General features: G+C 42.5%; 1 protein-coding gene across 2 annotated transcripts; it reads left to right on the forward strand.

Moving 5' to 3' along the window:
- The first annotated feature begins 4,724 nt into the window (after positions 1-4,724).
- On the forward strand, positions 4,725-26,426 carry PPM1F (protein phosphatase, Mg2+/Mn2+ dependent 1F). Of its 2 annotated transcripts, none has more exons than XM_086474276.1 (7): positions 4,725-4,900; positions 15,384-15,517; positions 20,495-20,694; positions 21,321-21,509; positions 22,678-22,821; positions 23,825-23,918; positions 25,863-26,426. In XM_086474276.1, exons 1-7 carry the CDS (start codon positions 4,725-4,727, stop codon positions 26,234-26,236), a joined length of 1,311 nt encoding a protein of 436 aa, XP_086330402.1. In that variant the 3' UTR covers positions 26,237-26,426. The 2 variants fall into 2 exon arrangements, with proteins under 2 accessions (XP_086330402.1, XP_086330403.1); XM_086474277.1 differs by having other exon boundaries at positions 15,387-15,517.

A 26,426-nucleotide genomic window follows, 5' to 3' on the forward strand; every position in this document is an offset into this window, starting at 1 on the left:
TAGGTGTGGAATGAGACTTGTTCCATCTGACTTTGAATCTTCAAAAATAGTAAATGATTAGTAGCTGTCAGATTTTCAGATTACATCTGCAATAGCAAGAGCACTACTTCAAATCTGTCATTCTGCTGCATAAGAGAATAGTGCCAAGAGACATGTGAAATGGAAATTATAAATGTGAAGGGGAATATCTGCCTTGAGCAGTGATTTCCAAATTATGGTCTGTGCAGCCAAGTTAGTATCTTTTGGTCAACCGTCCCCAGTTAAATCAGCCCTCCCCCTGCTGCTGGAGGTCAGATGGAGTACCCGTGCTCTTCTTTTCCTCTGTGTTCGCATAACCCGGTCAAATACAGTTTGTACTGTCAGTACCCCAAATCGTCCTTTCAAGTGATGGTTAGTTTTGTCATCCAAAGGAGGGTGTCCTCGTGTTTTTATATGGAGCTGTATCTAACCGCTGGGTGCCACCTTACAAAATCTAATTGTACAAATATATAATACTCTCTCCTTTCCTTCCATGTGCGCATAGCTGATCATGTCTGGTCATCTGATCAAGTGCAGTTTGTATCATCTATACCCCCAAAACAGTTTCAGCGCTAGCCGTGGTTGGATGGGAGGATGCCATCGCAGTTTTACATGGCGCACAGGCTACTGCATTTGAACCCAGAATATGCAGACAGCAACTTGACACGTGATTCACTGGCAACAGAAAGGAAAGACAAGTCCCTGCAAAAGGTATTGTACAACTCTGCTGTTTTGGTTGGCACAGTGTGTGCATTTACTGAAAAGGAGAACATAGGCAAAACACCACAGCCCCAAGCCTGTTGCTCTGATCAAATGTTTATATAGTTACAGCTCAAACATGAACTGTGTTTTAATAGTATTGCTTAAAAGACCCAGCCATAGGTAGCAGTTTCTTTCTCTAGTTCTTGTTTGTTTGCTTTTTTCCCTAAATATTAAATGTTCTCTCTAGTAAAAACAAACTGTCTTTGCATCTCTCTTAGCCTGGAGTGAGTAGCTTCTTTCCATGTTTTAAAGTTCGTCTTGCTGTAGTGTCTCAGTGCCATAGATCTTGGCATAAACTATAATAGCTTTCAGTGTGCTTGTATGGATTCAGTCGTTCAAGTCCTCTCTTACCTCTGTAGCTTCTTTTCGTACAGCGGGATACTGCTCTGAAAATACCTGTGTGTTCGGCTGGCTTCTGCTGCTGTGTGTGACACTGGCTGTTGGCTGGGATTTCTGTGATACTTGGAGAGGGAGGCCCTGGAAGTGTGGGAAACCTGTCAGTAGTCATTCTTTGTGGCTTTTGAGCTGTGTGAGAACACTTTCCTCTTTCTCCAAGCATGACTTTTATTTTGGCCATTTTCAGGCAAACTTTTGCTTGTAAAGTATCTTTGCTGTATTAGCCCCAGTGGAAATAAAGTGCTGGGAACCTTCTCTCAAGTGCTTAGAATGAGCCGTTGACATGTTCTGGCAGATTTCAGCAGCTCCTTTGTTGACTACCACAAATGGCGAAGTTCTTTCTGATATAGATTAGTAACTGCGAGCAGTCATTCCGAATGGTCGCTGCCTGTGCCTGAGGAATGGAGGCATTGATTTTGCACTGCACCAGTGGCTGTGGAAGCTTGTTCTGCCTCTCAGCGCAGGGTGGCCGCAGCCTGGGAGAAGGAGGTGCCACAGTGGGCTCTCGGTGCTGTGGCCCGGCACACAGGCTGGTGGTGGCAATTGTCTCTCGAGTGGAGCGAAAAGAATGCGGAGGGGATGAGCGCTTTCAGTTTCTACGTAAAACTTAGAGGCATATTCCTGGGATTGCTTTAAACGGTACAAGAGAGCAAGAAACTTCCTTAAATTAGGAAGTCCCTGGAGATGTGTGTCTGACATTAAGGTGAGCACTATTGTCTCGTGTCTACGGTTCTTACTGGAAAAAGAAAAGGAATTATGACATACAAAATAAATGTCTTCTACTTTCAGTTTATATTCTGTGGGAGAAGCTCAGGGCAAAGCTTTTATTACTTAGGAAGTTACCTTTACAATAGCATCGTTCGCTCAAGAGAGAAGATTGATTTGGCTGCCATAGCTAATGAAAGAATACGAATTAATTGATCTACATTATATGGCTGCACGCTTGTCCCTGCTGAGGTGGCACCGGGGTGCCCTAGGAAGTTTGCTTTCATCAGCCTGGAGAGAGGGAAGTAGCTGTTGATCTCCATAGAAAGTTGGTGCCAAAAAGCAGACAGACAGTGCAGTGCTCAGGGTTAAGATGATGATCAAAATACAGATTTTTTTGATCTGATAATTATGTCTGTGTGGAAGGAAAAAGGTGATTAGATCTCTGATAGGAGCAGGGAAGGAATATGGTAAGGACACAAAACATCTGTCTGAAAGTGAATGGTGGCCATTTTAGGCATAGTAATACTGAAGGGGTGATTTCATTCCGTGTCTAAGGGTCCATTCCATATCTACGGTTGCTCTCTCCTAAGTCATTTGACTATTATAAAACAATTTTTGTTCTTGGAACTGCCGGTAGGAGTGATCATAACAGGGATGTTGCAGGATACAGGCTGCTATAGTTTACTGTGGAAATACGAAGGGAAGAGGTGGGATATGAATCTCCTTGACTTTAATGGCTTAGAAATCTCTAAAAAGCTCAGCGGTCTGTTGCTGAACACAGTTAACTTTGTGCTCAGTGCTTCAATCTGTTGTGAATGCTGAACTGGTACTAGGTGCAGCAGGAGTTTGGAGTACTAAGATCCTTCACAAAACTGAGCATCCCACTGCTGAATTAAAAGCCTGCTAAAAATGCTGGCCCTCTTTTTTTCATAGATAATTTATTTTTATGAGATCCTCTGTGAAGTATCCCAGTATAAACAACAAGCATTAACTGTGCTTTGCATTTCTTTTCAGAGAGCTCTTGGGGTTTAAAGAACTGTGAAGTGTATTGTGTTTGATAGCTTTTTCAGTAGAATGGGGATGGAACGTGAGCTAACGCTCTGAGATAAAGGTGTCTGAGGAGGAGAAAAATGGAAAGATGCAGATGCTTGCAGCAATCTTATTTCACTGAGCATGTGCTAGTACTTGTGGGCGATGTGCTCTCTGTCCTGGCTTTGCAGCATCTGATATTTTATTCCTTCCTCCTCTAAAAATGTTCTGTTATATCCAGTTACTGCTGGAAGATATTAAATGTAAGGACAGAATCCTTATGACTCTTAATACCTGAAGTAAAAAGGTATTTCTTACTTTGTGCATGCTGGAAGCTGCTGCTCTTTGGAAGTTAAGACATGTCACGTGTTCATGTCTAGATGTTTGAATATTGAGGAGGAGATGGGGAATACAAACAGCATTAAAAACATTGTCATTTGGGGGGAACGAGTTTTGAGGTTTGGGCTTTTTTTTTTTTTTTTTCCAAATTGAATATGCAGGTTAATATCTTGATAGAACTGTTTGCTTAATACTGCCCAAATGAAAGGCCCATGTTTTATGGTATTAAAAATAAGAAAGCCAGTAGACAAAGTAATAAACTAGAGTCCTGTTTTTGGGAAAGATTGCTGTTTCTTGGTTGGATGAGATAAATGAATGGGATTGTGCTTTGGTACCGCACTTCAGCAAAGTTACACAGCTCTGAGTGAGGCAAGAAGGAAAGGGATTTTAGCTGATATGCTGTAAATACCCAAAAGGGCCCAAAAGATCTAGGAATGAGGTCAGTGCCTGTGTCCTACTAACCTCACTGGGGGGGGTTGGATACCATTTTGTGAGTCTAGGATTCAGGATTTTTGTTCACTTGCTTCTTAGAAGATTCCAGCTTAGGACAAAGATAGTTCCATCTAGTTTACTGATGGGCTCCCTTTTCTAAGCCAGAGGTGCTCATAAATGAGCAAGAAAAGGTGGTAGTTGATTGGTGGACATAGTTAATTTAACTACAACTATTTCGAGAAACTGGTTGTCTTGTTCTTGTCAAAATCACTGTACCTTTAGCTAACGGTCTATTGAAGTGGTGGCCTCGGGTATTTTTGCCTGCCATGAGGTTTGAAGGGTAGCCCAGGTGTGTTGCAATGGATTACGCCCAGTGAAAAACCTGGCACGGCTGTGAAATGGGGTCTTAGGAAGCTTTTCTATAGTAATTTCAGCGGGGACGGAAACAAAAAGGGATTGTGAATGACAAGATGGGGGGGGAATTGTCTTCATGAATAAATTTGGGTGAACTTGTAGCCTGTGCCCCCTTCCCGGCTGCGCATACCTCTGTGTGGAATTCTTCATCATCTCCTGTAGGGTAGTTCAGGACGGAGGGTGAGCGCCGAGCCTCAGAGGGGGGCCGGTGAGACGGCGTCGCTTGTAACCGTGTGTGGGCTCCGAACGCTCCGGGTTCAACCCCGCGCTGGGGGGACGGAGGCGACGGGCGCTGCCCTGGGCGCCGCCGCCATCCCCCCGCCCCGCCGGGGCGCCCCCACTGCCGGGAGGTGGCCCCGCCCCGTCCGGCGGCCCCGCCCCGTCCGGCCACGTGGCCGCCCCGCCCCCGCATTCCAGGCATTGTTTCTGGCTCCGCCCTCGCCCCGGAGACCACACCCCCCACCTGGCCCCTCCCCTGCGCTTCGCTTAAAGGGGCCGTCACCGCTCTCTCTTCCCCTCGCCTTCCCCTCCCGGGCCTGCCCCCTCGGCGCCCGGCCCCGCCGGCGCCCGGCCCGCTCCCGGCGAGGCGGCGGCGGGGCAGCGCGCCTCAGCGCGGCGGTGCCGCCATGGCGCTGGAAGTGGAGGCGTCCGGGGCTCCCCTGAGCTCTTTCCTGAGGGACTTCCCGTCTCCGCTGGGCCCCGGGGAGCCGCTGCCGTGGAGCTCCGCGGGGAGCGGCGCCCTCAGCAAGGCCGAGGTGCCGGGCGCGCTGGCCGAGCGGGCGAGGACCCTCCTCGGCGGCAGGTGAGAGCGCGGCGGCGGGGCGGGCGGGGGGTCCCGCCGGCCTCCCCTCAGGGGCGGCGCCGCGCTGACAGTTGGCGGCGCCGCGGAGGCGAGCGGGGCTGGGGCAGGTGCAGCGGCGGGAGGCGCGGCCGCCCGGGGAGACTCCTGGCCCCGGCGGGGCCCGCGGCGGCCTCGCGGTGCCGCCTGCCGCGGGCAGCCCGGGGAGAGCCGCTCAGCGTCTCCTGGGCGGCTTCAGCTGCTTTTGTTCTATTTATTTTATTATTTCCCCCTTCTTAGTTGTTTTTGTGAACGTTCTCCTGAAAGCTGGGCTTTTAACAGCGTGCCTCTGTCACAAGCCTCCTGCCGAGATCTGTGCCTTTATAGTAATGTTTGTGTGCTCTCAAAAATACTTCTCTCCCACCCTCGGTGTATGAGAGATTAAATTACAATCACGCAATTAGCGTGATAGGGCGATTCTTGTGGTGAAGTGCCAATAGTTTGAATTCAAGTCCCTAAGGGCACCCGTGTGGATCTACTTGGAAAGGCTGGCGAGGGAGTCAGGGAGCTGCAGCCTGCCTTGCAGGGCTGTCAGGCGTAAGAAGCAAGCCAGCTAGAAAAGTGTTCAGCTTCCCAGCCCTCTTGAGTTGTTCTGGTGAGTAGGACGTGCTTGCGGGGATTTTCTCAGGTTGATGTTTTCTCAGAACTTAAGGAGCGTAGTCACACCACCGCTGGAAAACACCGCTGCTCTTTCATGTTTCTGTCATCCCCTGATTTCAGGTGAGACATCTTACAACCTTCATCCTTACCAGTTTAGGCTTCCTCTTTGAAACCACTAGGGATTTGGATGCAACTTACTTTTGGCAAGTTAGTGCTTCACCAAGACACAAGTTGTCGTGTTCTGACTTCTTGTCTCCTGATACTATTCTCCATGTCTGCTTCCTGAAGCACTTCAGCAGTAGGGCCGGCACGTTCTAGGTTTTACAAATTTCCTACCACCGTCTGCTTCATCAATGTGTTCATTAAGAGTAAACAACAGGGATTGTGGATGGTTTAAAAGAATCTTAAGTGGAGACCTGACTTTGTGCTGTGGTGCTGGGGATAACTAGTGAAGGCAGGGCGTTAAGGGAGACTGGTTCTGTTTAGGTATGTGCTAAATGTTACCTGGTTACTAGAGGAATTTGATAACGGGACAGGAAACAGGGTTTGAATTACTTGTCTCTCTAGCTACCATCTGATGAGTTTATGAACACTCAATAGATTTTGTTGTTGTAGTCAAAAGTGTATGCGTGATGTTTAGGTACTAAAATCGCCTTAAAAAAATAAAGTTACTTTTGTGCTTTGTATTATGAAGATGCTCCTGGGCATAACGTCTTTCAGTTAAATGGTGTGTCTAAACCTGAAGATGAGAAATGCATGCAAAAAAAAATTTTTTTTAGGCTGTAATTGAAAAAGACCCATATGATCATTGCATTATTTAGTTGTGCTTTAACTAAATTGCTCTTGCACAAACCCAGAGCTGTGGCATTCCTAAACAAGACTGCAAATTCATCGTGTGCACTGAATCTTTGAATTCTGTGGAGCAAGAGTGGTTCTGGATGAGGGTTTGAAGAACAGAGTAATGCCAGCCTCGAACAAATACTTGTCATATGGCAACACATCTGGCCCACGTGGGCCAGGCTAGTGTTTTCTAAAATTGTTTTAGAGAGGAATGAAACTGTAGAGATATGGGATAGGTTCTTAAAACTATCTTTGAGTTATGTATCTGCCAACATTCTGTGGTTCTGTAGTGGGCATATTAACAACTGGCAGCAGAAAAAGAGTGCTGCTTTTGTAATGCTTTCATCTCACCTGTCACTTCTGGTGTTTACACAGAAAGGAGCCTGCCCTGTCAGAAGCTGCATTTTTCACATACCTGCCCTGCAGCCAGTTCTGATTAGACAGCCTGTTTTGTGGAGTCTTAAGTCCCGAGCTGGCAAAGGAAAGTATATAAAGGAAGGGGAAAATTGCTAAAGAAAGCAAAGCAGAATAAAAGTGCAGCAATCTACATATTTATCCTTCTTTTCAGAAAATGTTCTTGGAAAACAGAAATACATAAGAAAAGCGTTTTTACAAGTTCTCATGGCTGCCTGCAGACAAAACAGTGAAGTAACTGTGTGAAGCACCGTGTGCTTGGGCATAGTGCAGCATACCTGAAACGTCAAATGTAGGGATCCCAGCAGACTTACAGCTCAGTTTTGGACTCCTGTGATGAAAAGAAACCTCATTTTGCAATCGCAAAAATGCTGCAGTTTTCTGTTGGGTAGGCTAAGCTCTTGTGTGTGGAGGAAGAGACTTGCAGAACCTAAGGCCAAGACAGGAATCTAGTATTTTGAAAGTGCAGGCTGCCTTCTCATAATCCATGTAATTAAGAACCAAAACTAAAGTCTCTGATTGTGTGAGAAATTGTCAAACATTGTTTTATTTCCTGTGTTTGCTACTGTGGATCAACTCAAAATACAGTTTTGAAGGTTAAATAAACTTTTCAATTGATCTGAATCCCCTAAATCCTCGGTGAAGTAGATGAGGGAATGTAAGGAAATAGGAGAAGGAGGATGCTAAAGGTTTTAAGAACAGGAAAAATAAGGGGATGACACTTAAAAGACACTTAAATGTTTGTGTAGAAGTTGTTGAAGATGCAGAGTGATGCCAGGTTAGGAGGTGAGTTCGCGAGAGGTCACTGTAGCTTAGGTCCAGTGATCTGCTGTTGCAGGCTGTCATGGTTGCATCCCTAACACACAGATGACAGCTCAGTGCAAAATACACACATTCAAATATTACAGTGTCAACATAACCAGGATTAACACTATGAAGATGTTATTGGATGTACCTTGCTGAATTCTGGCACTGATGCTTGTTCTGTATTTCCTTAGTTTGACACTTCTCCAACACTACAGCATCACAGAATGTATTTTACATTATGATTAGTAATGATGAAGGATTTCTCTGTAGATCAAAGTGTCACTGGAAATTGAGTTTGGCACGCAGTTCTGCAGTTCTGCTTCTTATTTCTGTGTTGTCAGATACTTCATTCACACCCACACAGATGTGTGGGTCATGCCTTGAGGGGCCTAAGCCAATAAAGGCCCAGCAACATCCTTGGCTCATGAGACAACATATGGTGATGTTTAGCTTGTCCTTCCAGTTGCTTGGAGGCATCAACCTTTGTGTCTTTGCAAGGAGAAATATTCTTCCACCACCAAACCAGATTGCTGTTGAGAAGAGAATGGGATAAGAAATAACATTTGTTAGATCCAACAAGGAGTTTCTGAATGCTGTTGCTTCTCTAAGGCTACCCACATCTCTTACATGGAAGCAGTTGGATATCTGAGGCTAACCCCCTTGAATGTCTTTACTAATCTAAAGTGAATTATTTTAACAATCTTCTGCAAATGTAGCTAGCATAGCCAAACTCTAGCTAAGACGGCCAACCACTTTCGCTTCCTGGCAGGACTTGCGCTTAAATCGCTAATCCGGCAAAGCTTTGCAGATGCTTCTACTTTGAATAATTCATTTAAATCAGTCAAACTGCCTGCCTTGTATGAAGCTAAATACATACATAAAATTCTGAAGAATTGGGGCAGGCTTAAGTAATCTTGTTTTGCAGAATTGTCATTAACATACACTTTTGGATAAGAGCTATGTGGAAATCGGTCAATGTGAATGGAAAGTCCATTATTTACTTCCAAAGCTTTAGAAATTAACCTGAAATTTTATGAACTTGTACTGATATAGAATGTGAGTTGAAATCAGACCCCCGAATACAGAAATGTCTCCTTTCCCTTGATAGGAGCTGAAACTTGTATGACCATCCTGTGACATAGCCAAAGAACAATGTGAAATTCCAGCTGCCTTCCTGTTTGAGGAGACTTTACTACAATAACAGTTGTGAGACTTAGGCTTCCTGTTCTGCCCCCTCCCAAACGATTCACTGTGTTTCATCTCTCGGTTGCCCCAGCATCCTGTTTTCTGTCTTTGTGTTTTACTCTGTAATGCTTACACCCAAGGTGTGGCCCTGGCATCTTTGTTTTCAGCATTTAGCTGCTTTTAGGATAGTTAATTGGACAATTCTGGTATTTTGATGGTTTTATGTGATGTAAGCGTCATTGGGGGGGGGGAGGAGAGGAAGGAATCTTATCTTGCCTCTGGTTTACCCAGTCTCTTAAAACTCCTTTTAGTCTCCTTCTCTGTGAAAACTACTAATACCCAGTCTACCATGACCTCTGCTTTTAATAAATCCCCTAAAACTTACTTCCATATTCCTAATTTGTACCATTTAGTGTATATTATTGTAATGCACTAATACTTCTTGTTGCTAGGAACATGTTCACGGTGTCAGTGATCTGTTCACTTCAGATGAGAAAGTGAATTTCATGTGTGATTGCCTGAAAACAAATTTTCTAGTTTTCCTGGGACCAGTTGTGCTTAGTAGCAAAAGCAGAATTAGCAGAAACAGCCTACTTTTTCAGGAACACCAGCGTTCTTGCTGGTTTATGATTAATAATGTTAGAATTGGAAGCCTTGATAAAGTTAATGCACAAGAGGAATGTGGCACTTGTGCTATTTACTAGTTAATTTAGCAAATGGTTAACAAACTGGCTCTGGTAACTTTGAGTGGTGGTCAAAACTAGCTTGTTTTGTGCTGTGTGTGGTTTATCCACTGCTGCTTCTGAAGCTGATGGCAGGACGATACACAGCTTGAGAGAAATGATGTGCAGCTCGCACTGTACATGTGTCTGGATAATAAAGTTTTTGGCAGTTCTGACCTGCCTCCAACAGTATATAGAGGCTGGATAAACTGTTAATTTTGTGATCAGTAGATTGCTTTTCAGAATACATTGCTTCATTTAAAACTGCCAGGGAGTTTTCCCTGTTGCAAGATACTCTCAAGAGTATCTTTGGGAAAGAATCACTTTGCCTTTAAAAAGAAAGTGTATGTATGGGGACGCCTGCAGTACAAGTGAGAAAAAAATGTAATGAAATGCCGAAAAAAAAGATCAAATCTATAAGGAGGAAGCTTTTAGGGCTGCTTTGCTGGTGTTTAAATAGGTTTCTTTGGTTCTGCTTGTAAAACTGAAATTGCCTTTCCCTAGAACTTGCATTATCTTGCCTTCATAATCTGTATGAAACAGCCTTTCTGTTGCTGTTTGAATGTGGCATCAAGATAAGAAATACTCAATTTTGAAACAACAGGTTTAGGGCTTAATTGAAAAGTGTATTTTGTGGAATTAAGCCTCTCCTGTTCTGCTGTGGCATCTTCCTTCCTGCTGAGAATGGAGTGGAAGAAGCAGGTGACTCTCCATTGCACATTTTCTGTAAAAACTGTTTGATGATGACTGAAGGGCCTAAACAGATGGGTTCTGGATTCTAAAGGTGCTGCTTCTGATCATTTCAGAAGAAAATCTGGAAAAAACTGCTTCATGTAAAGATGGAAACATAAAAGATTGAAATTCTGTGTGTGGCATTGTTTATATATTTGTTCTGATTCCACCTTATTCATCTCCTGTAAAAACCTGATGTCATTAACACAAGAAACAACTTCCTGTGCGCTGTAGGATGTCAGATGTTCTCTCCTCGACAGATACATATTTGTACTTTTCTGGCCACCAATATGCTGGGAACTCTGGGTGCTGCTGTAATAAATACTAGTGCTTAGAGCCACTTGAGTGGAAACATTCTGTAGTTGATTATAAGAATAAAAAGGAGGGAGGGAAATGAAAGTAGTAGATTGGGGAGAAAATACTGAATACAAGCAGCTTTTGTTTATGAGGAAACTTGTGACCTGCTATTATTTTGGCAGTATGAGAGGATCTTTCACTTACTAGAGAACCGCTAGCATTTGCAGATCTGTGCTAAAAACACTTTGCTGATATAGCTGTAATGTGCTAGAAACACACACTGAGTCCGCAGTGATGAACTTTGCTTTACTGGCAAAGCTGTGCTGTATGTGATCTTCTGGTGTTACAGAGCTTGGGTAGCAAGTCCACAAATACATCTTCCCTCTGATGTAAGTGAGCTGCCGCTGCCATGCTAGAAGCTTTTGCTAGCAGATGCAGCACGTCTTTGTTCCCCCACATATGCACATATGTATATCTATATATATGCACGCTCTGAAAGGAAAGGAGGATTGTACAGTGGCTCTCTGGCCTGCAATATACCACCGCTGCCTTGTTGCCATGACTTTGGTAATAGTATCTAGAAAGAACATCATGTGACCCTTTTTTTTTTTTTTTCTTTAATTTGCCCCTACAGTTAGCAATCTCTTGTGTTCTTTATACAGAGATTTCCTGACAGCACTGGGGGAGAGTGTGTGTGGTTGGGGGGGGGGGGGGGGGATGTGAATTATTTTCCTTCAAAAAAATTAAATAAAAATCCAGGAGGCTTCATGTAAACACTGGGTGTTTGGTATGGCCTAGTGAAGCTTTGTACCACTCTCCGCCCAGTTACACAGAGCTTGCTTCTCTCTGCTCCGACTGCTGAAGAGCAGCTGTTCACAGTCTGCCATCTGCTGCACCGCTCGGCTTTCTCAAAGCTGCTGTAAGCTGTGGGCACAGAGCACAACAGAACGTCTGTCATCTGTTTTCAAGCCTTTGAAAAAAGTGTAGTCATAGCTGAGGCTCTGGACGACATGTGGTGGCCTGACCTTTGATGCTTCCCCCTGGCCCACAAAGCTGTTTACTAGAGACTTCTGAATATACACTGTTAAATTTGAGAGGAAGAAGGGGCATCTTTGAGCTGGTGATTTGTTTGCAGCACTCGCTGCATGTGTTACTGGGGATTTGATGACCCAATAAGAAGTGATCGTAAGGAACTTGGGTATATTCTGTCTTTTCTTTCTGAAGGCTGATATGTAAGGGGTCAGTCTTAAGAGCACTCTGACATACATGAATACACTGTGGCTGTGATGGCATGACAGCTGGTCTTTTCAGGTGAAATAAAATAGAGAACTAAATTGTGTTGCAGAAGAGAAACAAGGTGAACAAGAAGAGAAGTTAGTTCTGTTCTGTAACTCATGCCAAATCTAAAGTATGCAAAATATAATTGCTTTCTACTTCCATGTGTAACTTTATTTTGGCCCACAGGTATGTGTATCCACAGAAGCTTTGCATAGCTCTTTTTAACAATACTGTATGTGTCCAGTAGTCCGGAATCTTTCAAGGAGGAGGATGGCATGTAACTTTAAGTGTGTTCTTTATTAGCATAAGCATTGCTTTACGCTTTAACTTACCACTATACTTTTTTAAAATGAGGCTTGTATTTTACCATGAAGTGGCTGGAGGATATGAACTCCATGCTCTAGCCACTGTCAGTCTGACTTTAGCTGGTGGTGAAGCTACAGTGCTTCACCTGCAGTTACAACATGCATTAATTATTTTTTAATATTTTTTTATTGTGGTCAAAACGCACCCTTTTTGTTAGCAAAGAAATAGCCTGTAGCAAAGAAATGCAGTTTACTACGAGCCTGTGTATGCTGAAGCTAGGTAATTAGTGTTGCATGTGTCATAGAAATGGGGCTGACACATGTTTCTTCTAAGACTCTCTTAAGAGAAGGTAACATCCTTTCCAGGTAACACACCTCACCAGCTTCCCCTTTCCCAACACAGTTGTCTTCCCACTTAGGAAGCAGCTACAGTATTTCTTCCAATTCACGAAGATTAAAGTGTGCTTGGTTCAGCCTGACAGCAGGGTGTTTTGGGCTTCTTTGGATTTTAACAGTAAGTGACGTTCTTTGCTTACAGAAAAGGTTTGAAGTCTGTTATGGTAACTGCAGTGGGCTTCTACTTTTACACTGGTTGCCATAGGTACTGTGCCTGCTTCCAGATGCTCTCTAGCCAAGTGAGACCTTGTAGCTCTCAATTGAAGAAGCAGTTCTTACTCTAATTATATATTTTGTTAACTCTTGAAGTGTCTGATTTAGAGGATGGAATTAGAACCAGTAAACATCAAAACTGAATGGAAGATGCCATTGCCTTGGAGCTCCATTTACCTGAGCTTGAGTAAAAAACAGGCTTACCAATATGGTAGTACTAGTATTAAAGAGTTTATAAAGTAATTGACAAATATGTTCTGTTCAGAACTGAGGTTGAACTAAATAGGTAGGGTCATTTTTTAGGCTTTTATTTTGTCTTTTGTCAATGTGTCAGAATCAACTGTTCAATGTTGTTGCTGGCTGTATAACAAATAGAATCCAAATAAACAACCATTTTCTTTGTATAGATTTGCGAAACTACAGAGAGGGAGGAAATGCATAGGAAGCAAAGCTGAATGAAGTGTTATCAGTACTGAGGAATCTGAATTTCCTTTTTAGGAACTGGGTGGCAACTGGAAAAAGTTGAAGGATGTGACATAATAACTTGTAAACCTTTTCTTTGTTAGAGGCATCCTGAAAGCAGAGGTTTATACAGGGCTTGTGAATTATAGCACTTAGTATATTGCCTTTTGTTTAAACTTCTTTTTATGGACCCAGTTCAGCAAGTCAGGGCTCTGGAAAGCAGAAGTCTACGAAGTATCAGAAGTATCAAAGTATTAAGCCCTCTTCTGATGCCGAGCTAGAAACCCAGGCTAGATTTGAATTTTTTCCTCAAGCATAGCAGAGAAATTCTGGAGATGACTGAAGCTGTGGCTCTCACTGTGCATTTAAATGCACAGCTGTTTCACTTAATATTTTTTTGTCTCTGTTCTTGGAGCTGAAACCTACTTCGACTAAAGCTTCTGACTTTCAGCAGCATCAGCTACACATCTGACATTGTTTGTGTGGCTTATATTTTCATATTCCTTTCTTTTCCACCTGTACAAACAAAAACAGGAAGCAGGATTTTTTTTGGGGGGGGGGTGGGGGGTGGGTGTTGCCGTATCAGTTTCGGATGTGTTTTCTTGCCTGACCTCTTAAAAGGTGGTCTGTTAGTGTCAGAGTGATTATAAGCAGGCATTGTTACTTTTAACTTGGGTAGGGAAGGAACTAACTCCCCTAAACATATTAGCCTTAAAAAAAGAAAGAAAAAGCCGATTTCTGGCTTCCCTTGAGTTGGTTTGACTGCAGCTAGCACTGAAAGGACCGCAAACACGTTGCCATCTATTTGAAGTACTGAAATGACTCATTAAATTAGGCCATCACCGCTACAGACTGTGTAGCATAAAACAGGCTTCTGTTAGCAGCCTGCTGTCTACACAATGCTTTCTGTTTGCTGCCACAGGAGGTACTCGTACAGGGCTGTGAGGGTATGACAAGGCCTCTCTTTCAGAAACACAATGGCAAAATGCATTTCATCTTGTCGCTGGGATATACAACCTCACGGTCATCCCCTCCCTGCTTTTCTGTACACACAAACCCAGTCTTCTCTAAACATCTGCAGAGACCAGTTGCTTCCACCATTTCTTACCCTGTAGCCAACTGGTTTTATGCAGGACTTTCTAAATGTTTCCTGCCAAGACAAAGTCTTGTCGTTGACTTGCTGCAGGTGTCTTAATGTGTTATTTGCTTTGGTTGTGTAATTTGGTACTTTGTGGATATTAAACACTCCATGAACAACGGATAAAATGCTTTTTATGGACGTCCACGCTTATTCTTCATTGTGCTCATAGAAAATGTCTGGAATGTGTGTTATGTACTGTAATTGTTAGTGCCTGCCATGGGAATATAGTGAATAAAAGAGTTATTTTCCAGTAGCCCCATTTTAAAGTTGGAGGGGGCTTATTCGTTTACAGATTCAAAAGCATTATAACAAGCTTGTGCTTCCTATAAAGCATGTAGCTTGCAAGAAGCGTTGAGTAAAAAAGAGGGTTTGTAGGTAAGTGGCATTATTGTCTTCTAGATACTTACCTGAAAGCTTCAGCTGAATCACAAGTCTTGGAGTCTTTTCTTATCCTAGTCCCCAGTGCTAACTCTTTGCACCTTCTTCCTGGGTGATCCCTTCTGGGAACTTCCAGTCACAAGGAACAGAGTGTTAAAGGGCTGTAGGTTAATACTGAGCGTGACTTTTCTTGTGGAGGGAAGGGAACTGGAGTCTTAAGTAACCTCTTCAGAGATTTGTGTGTATTACAGTGCAGTGATCCTGATTCTGTTTGTGGTGAGACAGTTGACTGCAAGCAAGAAATGTTGTGTAGTGAGTAGAAATAAAATGTTTGTGTTCAGAGGCTAGAATTGAAGGTAGCAGTTCCCATCTGAGAGCTCAAGACAAGGAGGTACCATATGCGACTGGAGTGTGAGGCAACAGTTTGAAAACATGATTCATATGCTTCTTCCTCTTTGCATTCTTAAGAAAGCAGTTGTCTAACTGAAGATCTTACTAAAGATTTCTATGAATAAATATTGAACATATGGTTTCCTCTACTAGTTTACTAATGAAGTTGGAGTTGTCGGTTATGTGTAATGCTTTCTAATTCTGAGGTCACCAGCCATAAACAGTGAGGTTGTAGCTCAATTTAAACTAATGCAGTCTATTTTGCTTTCCCTTCCTTTTCTTACCAGCAGAGGTGTTTCACCAGTTCTTGCAGCGTCGTTGATCCATGCTGCAGTTGATGAAGTCCTCCAAGCAGACTTGACTGAATTTAAGCAGCAAAGTGTGGAAACAGAGGGAGAAGGAGATGAAGAAAGGTTCACCTGTAAGTATACTTTTTTCCTTCTGTGGTTTTTCCAGAGGCTGTCTGTTGGAAGACTTCAGTGTTTTGAAATGTTTCCCAGAATATTTGGTTAGGCTGTCTGGCAAGCAGCAGTGAACAGAACTTTATTTGCTCCTGGTGGGTATCTGTGGGATGAAAGGTAGCTATGCTAGTTTTGTGGGCAAGATGCAAACGTGATGTTTGGAGCCCTGGACTGATCATGTGGGTTGGCTTTCTGGAAAGGCAGGAGAGTTTCTCTCCCCAGAAAGAAGTAATGACTGTGTCCACGGTGCTTCCTGAACTGAAATAGTTAAGAACTTTTCTTTCCTCATTGGATAATTTCACTTAACTTGAACTGGTTCAGTTCCTATCTTGAGTTGATAACCTCTTAATTTTTGAAGTGCCTTTTTTTTCTTTGGTAGACTGACCTTAGCTAATTGCTCTTATGTTTTGACATGAGCATCATCGCAGTTGCTATTGTGCAGCCACACTGACACCTTAAATTCATCCATGTAATCTATTTTGCTTTTGTCTGTTCTTGGGAACCAGATTTTGGGACCTGTGGCCCCTCCACAACCTGAACATCTTGAAACTCCAGATCTTTCTCTTGGCAAGTTTCTCAATAGTCTCTGTCTTTATTGATTATTTCTTCTCTTCCCACCCTCCCCTATAAAGATGGGATGCTGAGGGATGAAGAACCTGATGTACATGTCTTCTGCCCGATGCCTGCATTTTCTCCTGTGTGAGTGAACTGGAGAGAGGACAGACCTTGGTGACTGAGTACTGGGTTTGTGCCTCATGTAACAGATGGTCCTATTGCATTTACATGCTGAAGTGTTTAACATTAGGCTTCACCAAACCTTCAATCCCAGTGCCAAGAATTTAAATGGAGCAGGATGCAGGCACAGTCGAAGATGAAAATGGAGAAGAGATGTCTTAGGCAAACTAGTCTATCCTGTAAGAGGGAATACTCGCCCTTCCATTTCCCTGCGATGACTTGAAAGGTGGTTCAGTGTGCCCCAGGGGATGTATCTCCAGGCAGCGGTCTGGTAATGGCTGGGATACGACACTTTCCAGAAGGCTATTTCAACATTCACCTACAAGACTGAAATGACAGGAGAGGGAACACTCAGAATCACAGAATGGCAGGGGATGGAAGGGACCTCTGGAGATCATCTCATCCAACTAAAGTAGGTTCACCCAGAGCAGGTTGCACAGGACTGCATCCAGGCGGGTTTTGAATGTCTCCAGGGAAGGAGACTCCACAGCCTCCGGGGGCAGCCTGTTCCAGTGCTCTGTCACCTTTAATGTAAAGAAGTTTTTCCTCACATTGAGGCAGAACTTCCTGTGCTCCAGCTGGTGCCCGTTGGCCCTTGTCATGTCACTGGGCACCACTGAAAAGAGCCTGGCCCCATCCTCTTCACACCCACCCTTTAGATATTTATGAGCATTGATAAGGTCCCTTCTCCGTATTCTCCAGGCTGAAGAGCCCCAGGTCTCTCAGCCTTTCCTCATAGGGGAGATGCTTCAGTCCCCTCATCATCTTTGTAGCCCTCTGCTGGACACTCTCCAGTAGTTCTCTGTCCCTCTTGAACTGGGGAGCCCAGAACTGGACACAGTACTCCAGGTGAAGTTTTCACCCTGAATATTTCACCCCTTGCCTTAATGTTTGTAGCCTTCATATGTCTGGAGAGACTTAGCAGGTTTCCAGCACTTTGTATGGGAAGAGTTGGCTTTGTATCAGCTTGATCGGGGTCTCAACAGTGTGCCCTGGCTCTCCTCCTCCAGCGCAGGGAGCTGTGATTCTGTGGCCAGCCTTCATGGGGAATGTGAGCAGCGGCACGCAGGACATCGGCAAACCTGTCCCCGGTGGGGCTGCGGGCCCCGGCTGGACTGGGCTGGGCTCGGGCTGGAGCCCCCCAGCAGCTCCGTATAGAACCGGCTTGCGAGTACGTTCCAGGGCCTTCAGAGATTCTTGTGGTTGCGTCTTCCAGGCACTTTGAGCTCAGTCTCCCTGGAGTGTCCTGTTTCTGCACTTCATGTTCTGTTTGTCCGTTAGCCTGAGCGATCACACGGACTTCAGTGCAACTAACCTAACCTGGAGCAGGATGCTGCCCGAGATGAGGAGCTGGCAAAAGAAGAGCTTTGCATGACTAGATCACTGCAATTGTAAGCAAATACAGAGGTGCAGGGAGCAGTGCTAGAGCATGGCTTTGTGCAGGGGAAACTGAAGGAGATCAAGGTACTTCTGTAACTGGAAGCTGTATGTTGTCCTAGAATCATTTCAGTTGGAAAAGACCTTTTAAGTTCATTAAGTCCAACCATAAACCTAACACTGCCAAAATGTATGTTTGTTATGTTTGCAGAAATGACCATAAGGCACATGGTAAGATCTCCCCATCTCCCTTGCATCAGAGAGAATAGTAGCTTACTGCATTGTGACTTTGTGCTCCAGTAGTGTATCTCTATTTGCTATCGCTCAACCTTTATAGGAAAATAAGGAACAGTATATTGTAACCCATGTATGATAGTTACATAGGATTTCAGCACAAATATTTCACAAAGCAGCTTGAAACTGGTCATCAGAACATCCTTCAGTCATTCTGCTGGTGACTCTTATGTACTTATTTTTGAGGTGAACTGTAGCAGTAATATAAGATGTGAACTGCTATATATTTGTGAGCCTAGGACTATAATTTCTAGTTCTGGGTCTTGTGAAAATATTGGGCCTACAGGCCTTCAGTTAGTGAACCTCATCTGAATGGCTAAGAAATTGTAATGTTTACAAACAGTGAGTAATGAAGAACTTGATAGGACGGACATTTTCTTGGTCACAAGCTTCTAATGTCTCTGGAATCCTGTATGGTTACGTTATATTGGTGACACTTGTACAATAATTCATGCTGCTGTTTTAATCTAAAGGCCATAAAGATACAGGATTGGAGTCTAGTTTTGAGATAGTGCAAGCAAAGTCAGAAAATCCTTGGACGAGTTCCATCTTGAACTAGTTTGGGTGCTGTTTCACTTGACTCCTTGTTGACAAATGTCCTAGAACCTTCCCTGTTCTGATGGTTGAAACCTTCTTTAATTTCCATCTTATATATTCCTGTCTATTTAATGTTTATTCGTTCTTGTGTCACCATTGTCATTTAGATCAAATCATTATTCACCATTCCCCTACTGAACATTCTGGAAATCTGCTTACTATTCAGGTACTTGCATTGCCTTATCTCAGCAAGGAATATCTACTTTAAAGGTATTAATTTCTCTGCACGTTTGGACTGTACTTATTTTCCCTATCTTGTACTTGCTATTACATCACTACAACTAGGAAGAAAGATATTCCTTGTGCTACAGTGCAGTATGGACTCTCTTTTACTCCATTGCAATAATAACTCTCTGGCAAAAAAAAGCATTATTGGAATGAATGAGAAGTGATATATAAAAGCAAGGTATGTACGTGTGCCTATATAAGTGCTGCTGTTTGGTGTGGTATACGGCGGAAGAATTTCTAATGTTTAGGTACTAAATTCTATGTCAGATCTCACAACCTTAATATTTACACAGCAATGTGTGTCCAAGTCTTCTGGTCAGTATTAGTCAAGAGATTTACGAATATATAAACTAACAGCTGTTCACAATGCTGTCCTATTTAATTATATTTGTATATGGGATGACTTAATAGTTAAAGGTTTCAATGTCTTGCTCATTCACATCTGCATATTAAGCAAACCAAGAGTAATTTTGGTTAATATGTAATGACTGCTAATCAAAGATCTGTGTTGAAATTGAGGCTTTCAGTTCTTCAGGCCCAGAAATGCATCAGAAGCTGGCCATCCAGTGTTGCTGAGAAAAAGTAATGCTTGAGAACCGGGATCTATAAAAAGGAATTCTGAGGAAGCTTTAATGCTAGCAGTGTTAGCAGGAGTCAGGATAAAATAGAAATAGGAAAGATAGTTCATGCACTGTAGTTCTTTAGAAACACTTTAGTGACCAGCAAGTTATTTTTGCTCTATAGGTGATCTTTTCAATGCTTTTTGAAGTTGGTTGATTTAGCGTTGAGGCAGAGTTCTTACTCAAATAACGAAACTTTAAATTATTGCCTATTCTGAGAGAGACTGCATTGCAAAGCTAGACACAATGCCAAACACCAAACGATTCAGTCTGATGAACAATAAGTTTGGATTAATTGATCTTTGGGTCCTATCCAGAAAAGGATTTGAGTGTCTGGCTGGAGCTTTTCACACTATGCTCAATGGGTGTTTACAGTTCTGCTTTGTAATGACAAAGTAGGAAAGTGGCGGAAGTGTTCTTCTGTCCCTCTCGCTCCTACAACCATGTGTATTTAAAAACATAAAGGCAACAGCTTAAAATTCTAATCTGTTCAGCTCAACTAGGAGTTGAGCTATTGACCTCAGCAACACATTCTCAGACTTCCCTGTTGTTTCAGTGGAAGTTGTTTCAGTAGGATATAACCTGACCCAAAGCCAGGCTAATGGTTTTTCAACCCTTGTGTCCAAGACAACAGCAGTCTCTTCTCTTGAAGGCTTTTCTGCCTTTTCTGATTATTCATTCTTTTTTTTTTTTTTTTTTTTGGTAGGGATGCACTTCTACCACTGGTCTTGTGCATTTTACGTACATAATAATAACATTTATGTCTAATATGCCAGACCGATTTTTGTGTCTTTGTTATGTTTTTTGTAATGTAATCACCTATGTGATAAGCCTCTATTTTGAAAGAGATCTAGTAAGTAAAGAAGCTGCTCTTATCCATAATGTTATGCTGTTTTCCACTGCAACTTTCTCTCCACGTTATTTTCAGGACCCTATTTTAATTCTTGCAGAGCCTCTAAAGGCAGAGTTCTGCATGTGTGTGTGTGTAACTGTACAGAGGGAAACTTGAAGGAAAAACAGGCCAAAAGATGCGGTAATGTAGGAAAATGAGGCACAGAACTTACTGTTTTATCTTTGTGCTGGCAGTGCTGGATGGAGAGTCATTGCAGCGCTGCTTCTTTAACAAGCTTCGGGATGTTTGCTTCGAGTGGCAAAAGCAGCTGCCACCACTGAGACCACTGAAGCGGTTCCTGCTTGTTTCCATCCATGCCATCCGTAACACTCGACGGAAAATGGAGGACCGCCACGTTCTGCTCCCAGAGTTCAATCAGCTGTTTGGTTTATCAGTAAGTCTGGACAAAATTGGGGAGGCCAGTTAGCTTTTCAGCATTCCTGTAAACACGGTGACCTAGTGATGGATGATCTTGAAATGGTAAGAATTTGTTGCCACAAGTTATTTATCATGTCTGTGCTGGAGTGAGGACTTACTGACTCAGATCGCTAGGGGCTAACTACTGCCCTGATAACGAAGGATCTTGTGACCTTGGATTTCATGTCATAAGTGGTACAGGGAGACAGAAAATTCACCTGGTGTAATGTTGCTGGAGTTATAATGTTCTTGTGACTGAAGTAGCTGATACATTTAAGAAAAGAAGGGAGGAGAGCAGCAGTTGTACAAGTAAAAGTGCCAATTAATGAAGCTGCAGTGGGACTACATAACCAGCTGTCTGGTTATCATTATTAATTTCAAGGATATTGAATGACTAACAGCAAACAAAGAAAAGTAATTCCCCTGCAAAGTACCCATTTTATCCATTTTGCACATGGGTAAACGGACTTAAATTGCCCTCACCTATGCAACGTTGTATGAAGAAAGCCCAGAATAAAGAATCTCTGCTTGCTGGTACCAGTCTATGAGCTGTTTTGTTTTTGAACATGAATATGTCTTCCTTTCTCTCTCTCTCTGCGAAAGGATGACATTGATCGTGCTTACTTTGCGGTGTTTGATGGCCATGGTGGAGTGGATGCTGCCAATTATTCAGCAACCCATTTACATGTAAATGTTGGGCTACATGAAGAGATTGTTAAGAATCCAGCTGAGGCCTTGAAATGCTCTTTCCAGAAGACAGATGAAATGTTTCTTTTCAAAGCCAAAAGAGAGGTGAGTGGGTAGAGATTAACTGCATTATATTTAAGTAACACTGAGAACTGTTGGACAACATGGTATTATCCAGAAAATTCTGGCAGTACAGTTTCTTTGAATGACTGACTTTATGAATTTATGCTACATGTAAAGGTTTTCTCTGATCAAATTATTTATTTTTTTGAGGAAAAACAAAATGACAGTGCTTGCAAGTCCAAGGTGAGTGACTGAAAAGAAGCATTAAGTGGTTTAAATGATCCAGACATAGCAATTATTTGAGAGAACGCTCTGCTGCCTCTTTGCCTAAATTAGGCAGCCTCTAGATGTTCTGTTGTCCTGTCTCTTACCTGGAAAAGATAATGCAGTCACTCTTCCTGATAATACTGTCACTATCTTCCTCTTTCTTGGCTCACCATTAATGCCACAGGTGGTTGTAAGATGAAAAAAGTATTCTATGATTTAAATCAGACTTTTTGGTTCACGAAGCTTATTGATTATCTTTGAATCAAGTTGGTATGATGGACATTCTTTCTTCAAATCTACATAATGGGAGAATGGTTTATTGTACAGTTTAATGAGAACTCTTATTGTAGCAGTAACTGAATATTGAAGTATTCATTGTTAATGTCTTCATTTCTGTCACTGAGGTACAAAAGAGGGACCAGCATCTTCATGAGGTGACTCTCACTAATCTTTACAGGGAATCTAGGAGAGTTAGGTTCCTTCCTTTGTTGACATCCTCATTTGAATACCAAAGGATAAGGGGATGTATGAGGAGCAAGGTGTCTGTAGTTGCTAGTGGTAAAGTGGAGAATGTGAAAGTGATTGGTGAGACCTGTGTGCGTTTGTGAAATGTTCATACTACTGAAATTCAGATCCTCTTTCTTTCCTGTGTGTGTCTATGTTTTGAACAATAACGGTCTTGGTCTCCTAGATCATTTTGGAATTAATAGCAGAGAAGGAAGAATGTAAGAGAGGCAGTATTAGCCATCTGCGTGTCAGAATATGTAAATAGTTCATTTCAAGTCTGTCTAGTATCTTGCACCTTTTTTTCAGGTACCTGAACTGTGATTGGCAGGTCTAGTCTGCTGCATTTAAGTGTGATTAAACCTAGGTTTACAATATTGGCATGTAACCTAGTAGGGCTTGTCGAATATTCACCTAACACACCTATTTTCTTCTGCAGAAGCTGCGGAGTGGTACAACAGGTGTATCTGCATTGATTGTAGGGAACAAGTTACACATAGCATGGCTAGGGGACTCGCAGGTAATGCTTGTGCAGCAAGGAAAAGCTGTGACGTTAATGGAACCTCACAAACCAGAAAGAGAAGTAAGTCTGACTTGGTTTATTCTCTTGTGTGTGTTGTCAGAATCTCTTTTAAAACCCCTTGGAATCAAACCTTCTTAAGTGTTTGGTGCTTTACGTAATTACGTATATTGTATGGTAGGATTCAGAGAATTGACAATTTTTTTCTGTCCACTCCTGTGTCTTGCAAAGGTGATCCCTACAACTCTTTCCCCTTGAAAGTGATGGAAATGATGGTACTGGTAGTCCTGACTTCAGTTCTGGCTCAGATTGTCTTTTCAAAATTTGTAGTAATTAAAGACACTCACAGGATTTTGTGTGTGTGTGTGTGAATTTAAAACTGCCTGTTATAAATTAACTTATTAATTTGAAATTAATAGCTATTTATAAAGTTAGCTTTATGCAAGTCTTTCATAATATGCTATACTGTCATTCAAAAGCTAATGATAATCTACTAGCCTAACTGGCTTAAAGTGTATTGGATTTTCTATATATTTTAAATAGGCAGGTATTTCATTACATGAAATTTGATGAGGATCTTGCAAGTTTAGATAGCATTACATAACCCTTTGCCTTCGTTGCATGAATATTTGTAATAACTGAGTAGTTAAAGGAATATCAATGCAGATGCTATTGTTACATACTCTAGTTCTCTTGTATTTTATTCCAAATATTTATATATTTACCCAAGTGCTTCATGGGCTGGGAATAAATGGCAGAAGAGGGTACTCATCCATATGGGAAAGAACATGATGATACAAAACCTTAAGAATTCTGCTTTTTTGTGGACAAGCAATGCTATGATTGGGAAGTAGGTGGGTTGTTTCCAGTAATCTTAAGTGCATGTTTCTGAGCTAGATTCTGACGTGTGTTTGCTATATTCATATAGCATGAACACAGAAGCTGAAGCAGCTCTTGGTTTTGGGTTTTGTTTTTGTTTTTTTTTTTTTCCTTTTTGATTTGGTAACAATGTCAGTAAGCCATGGGTAGGCTTTCAGTATAAAAATTGTATTCTGCTGTTTTTCAGGATGAGAGAGCACGTATTGAGACTCTGGGTGGTTGTGTAACCTACATGGACTGCTGGCGGGTTAATGGTACCTTGGCTGTTTCCAGAGCAATTGGTAAGATAAACCATCAGAATTGGTATAGTTCAGATTACATTTAAAACACTACCTGAGTCTGTATGTTTACTGTAAATGACGTTTTGCGCAGCATCAACCAAATAGTAAACCACTCTTAGTGTGTTTGCCCCAGGGCTAGCTGACAGCTATATGGCTTACGTAGCTTGAAGCTATATGATCTTACTGGTTTTACCATAAGCATAGAATATTGTTTTATTTTACATACTAGCCATGACAGTCCTAATTCTTTTATACTTCTAAGTCTTTTACTTCCTTGTCACGGTTTGAGGCTGGGCTGGCCACTAACGAATGACAGACGCTCTCTACTAACCCCTCTCCCCTCCCAAAAGGGAAAAGGAGAGAGAACAAGGGAGAGAGACTTTACGGTTTGGAAAAGAAAACTAAAACAGCTTTAATGGAACAATAACAATAAAAGAAAAGATAATAATAAGAATAAGGGAAAAAATGAAATATATACAGTATGTACAAATATATACAAAACCAATACCGAACCCAACTCCCCCCCGCCCTGATGACAATACGTCACCACCACACCGCAGGGCTGGCACTGGGGCAGTCCCAGGCTGGACTCAGCAGCAGACAGGGACGGGATGCAGGAGCTGGACTCAGGCACTGGATTCAGGGATGCACGGATCAGTCCTCCTCAGATGTCGGCCATCGAAGAAGAGCGAAGGGGCGAGACCCTCGTGATCTCTCAGCTTTATACTGAATATGACGTATATGGGATGGAATACTCTGTTGGTCAGGTTTGGGTCACCTGTCCAGTTCGCTCCTCCCTGTAGGTGCGACTCTTTTCACTCCTGGCACCCCAACACGGAGTACAAGATTTAGCAGCGACCTTGGTCGCCATAAGAACAAGTATAAGCAAGGGCCTCTCTGCATACCGTTCCTTGGTACAAACTATAAACACCAGGCCTTATCACTGCTAGGAGCAGTCACTGTCTGGAAAAACATGCTGCTGTTTCAGAAAGTGCTGGTAGTTAGAGGAGACTTAACTGAAAAGTTAAAGCACTAAAACAGAATTAGTTCTGATTTAGCCCAAACCAGGACATTCCTGTAAATGTCATTGATACTGTGGTGTTCTACAGTAGCTTAACAAACGTAGAGTGTTTAATTCGTAAAAGTGGAGGAACTAATAAATGTTCATCTAGCCTTCTTTGTGTCTAAACGTCTGCTTTGTGGGAGTTTTGTCCACTTTAATATTAATATGTCTTTCTTCTGACTGCAGTTCTGAAGTCAGATCGCTGCATCCTCCTCCAAATCACACATATCCAGCAATTTAGGGCATTTTAATTGTAGTATTCCAGAATCTTATTAAAAAAGCTTACTTTGCTACAGCCAGTTAGGGCAAAAAGATAAAAGACCCTGGGCAAGTACAGTAGATAACTGTAATGTATGAGCAGAAGCAAATTAGTATAAATTTGTGTAATACTGCTTGGATCAATAGCAACCCATGTTTAATAAGTATGTCCATATGAAACTAATGTACTAAACACAATGAGCAGATTCTTATGACATCGTGCTGTATATCTGGATAGCTAAAAACCTGTCTTATTTTCATAGCATTCTGAAGGCTCTACAAGAGGCACACCTGCAAAATGAAGGCCTGACTATCTCCTTGCACAAATATGATCTAGAGAGAAAAAACTTTGAAAGAATTTCCTTAGTTTCCCTGCAAAATTAGGAAAGCATGAATTAAGTAACTCCTTAGAAACCCACTGGATTTAGGTAGTTTCCAAGTGTTCTTAAAGAAGCAAAGGCCTTCCGTGCTTATTCCATAGCTTTTCACTACTCTTATCCTGCGCCAGGTACCTCTGGAATATGATCTGGCTGTTCCTGAGGACAGTAAAAGCAATTGGTGGGTGAAGAAGTAACTGTTCACATTTGAAGTAATAAAGCCTTTGTTTTGATTGTTTGTCTTAGGTGACATATGTCAGAAACCCTACATCTCTGGTGATGCAGATGGAGATTCGTTTGAGCTGACTGGTTCTGAAGATTACTTGCTCCTAGCCTGCGATGGATTCTTTGACGCTGTCAAGCCATATGAGGTTGTAGACTTGGTCCTAGATCATTTAATGCAAACCAAAGGAGTGGGTCTCAAAGCAGCAGAAAGACTGGTGGCTGCTGCAAAAGAAAATGGATCCAGTGATAACATCACTGTTCTAGTGGTGTTCTTGAGAGATCCTCAGGACATCTTGGCAGACTGTCTCAGAGACCCTAAGAGCCTTGGGGCTGGTGATGATGCTCAGAGCTCACCCTTTAATTTCCTCAGCTGTGAGGCAGCAGCCACACAGTGACAAAAATCTGCTTAATCCAGAATGTTCGAATAAGTTCACATGAGGAACTACCTTCCACTGAAGAAGCCTCTAATACAATAGGCAAAACGTGTCAGGAAAAAAATGACAAATGGACAAACATTTAACAGAAAGGCAAGATTCCTCTTACTGAGTTCCCGTTTGTCTTTTCCTTCCTTCCCCCTCCCTTCAA

The sequence above is a fragment of the Leptosomus discolor genome, chromosome 16 (genome assembly GCF_034619465.1).
Source record: "Leptosomus discolor isolate bLepDis1 chromosome 16, bLepDis1.hap2, whole genome shotgun sequence".
Taxonomy (NCBI): domain Eukaryota; kingdom Metazoa; phylum Chordata; class Aves; order Leptosomiformes; family Leptosomidae; genus Leptosomus; species Leptosomus discolor.

Coding starts and splice junctions, on each gene's coding strand:
- PPM1F (XM_086474276.1), top strand. CDS start 4,725: ATGGCGCTGGAAGTGGAGGCGTCCGGGGCTCCCCTGAGCTCTTTCCTG. Junction 15,518..20,494: donor AGATGAAGAAAGGTTCACCT/GTAAGTATACTT, acceptor TTGTGCTGGCAG/TGCTGGATGGAGAGTCATTG. Junction 23,919..25,862: donor GGCTGTTTCCAGAGCAATTG/GTAAGATAAACC, acceptor TGTTTGTCTTAG/GTGACATATGTCAGAAACCC.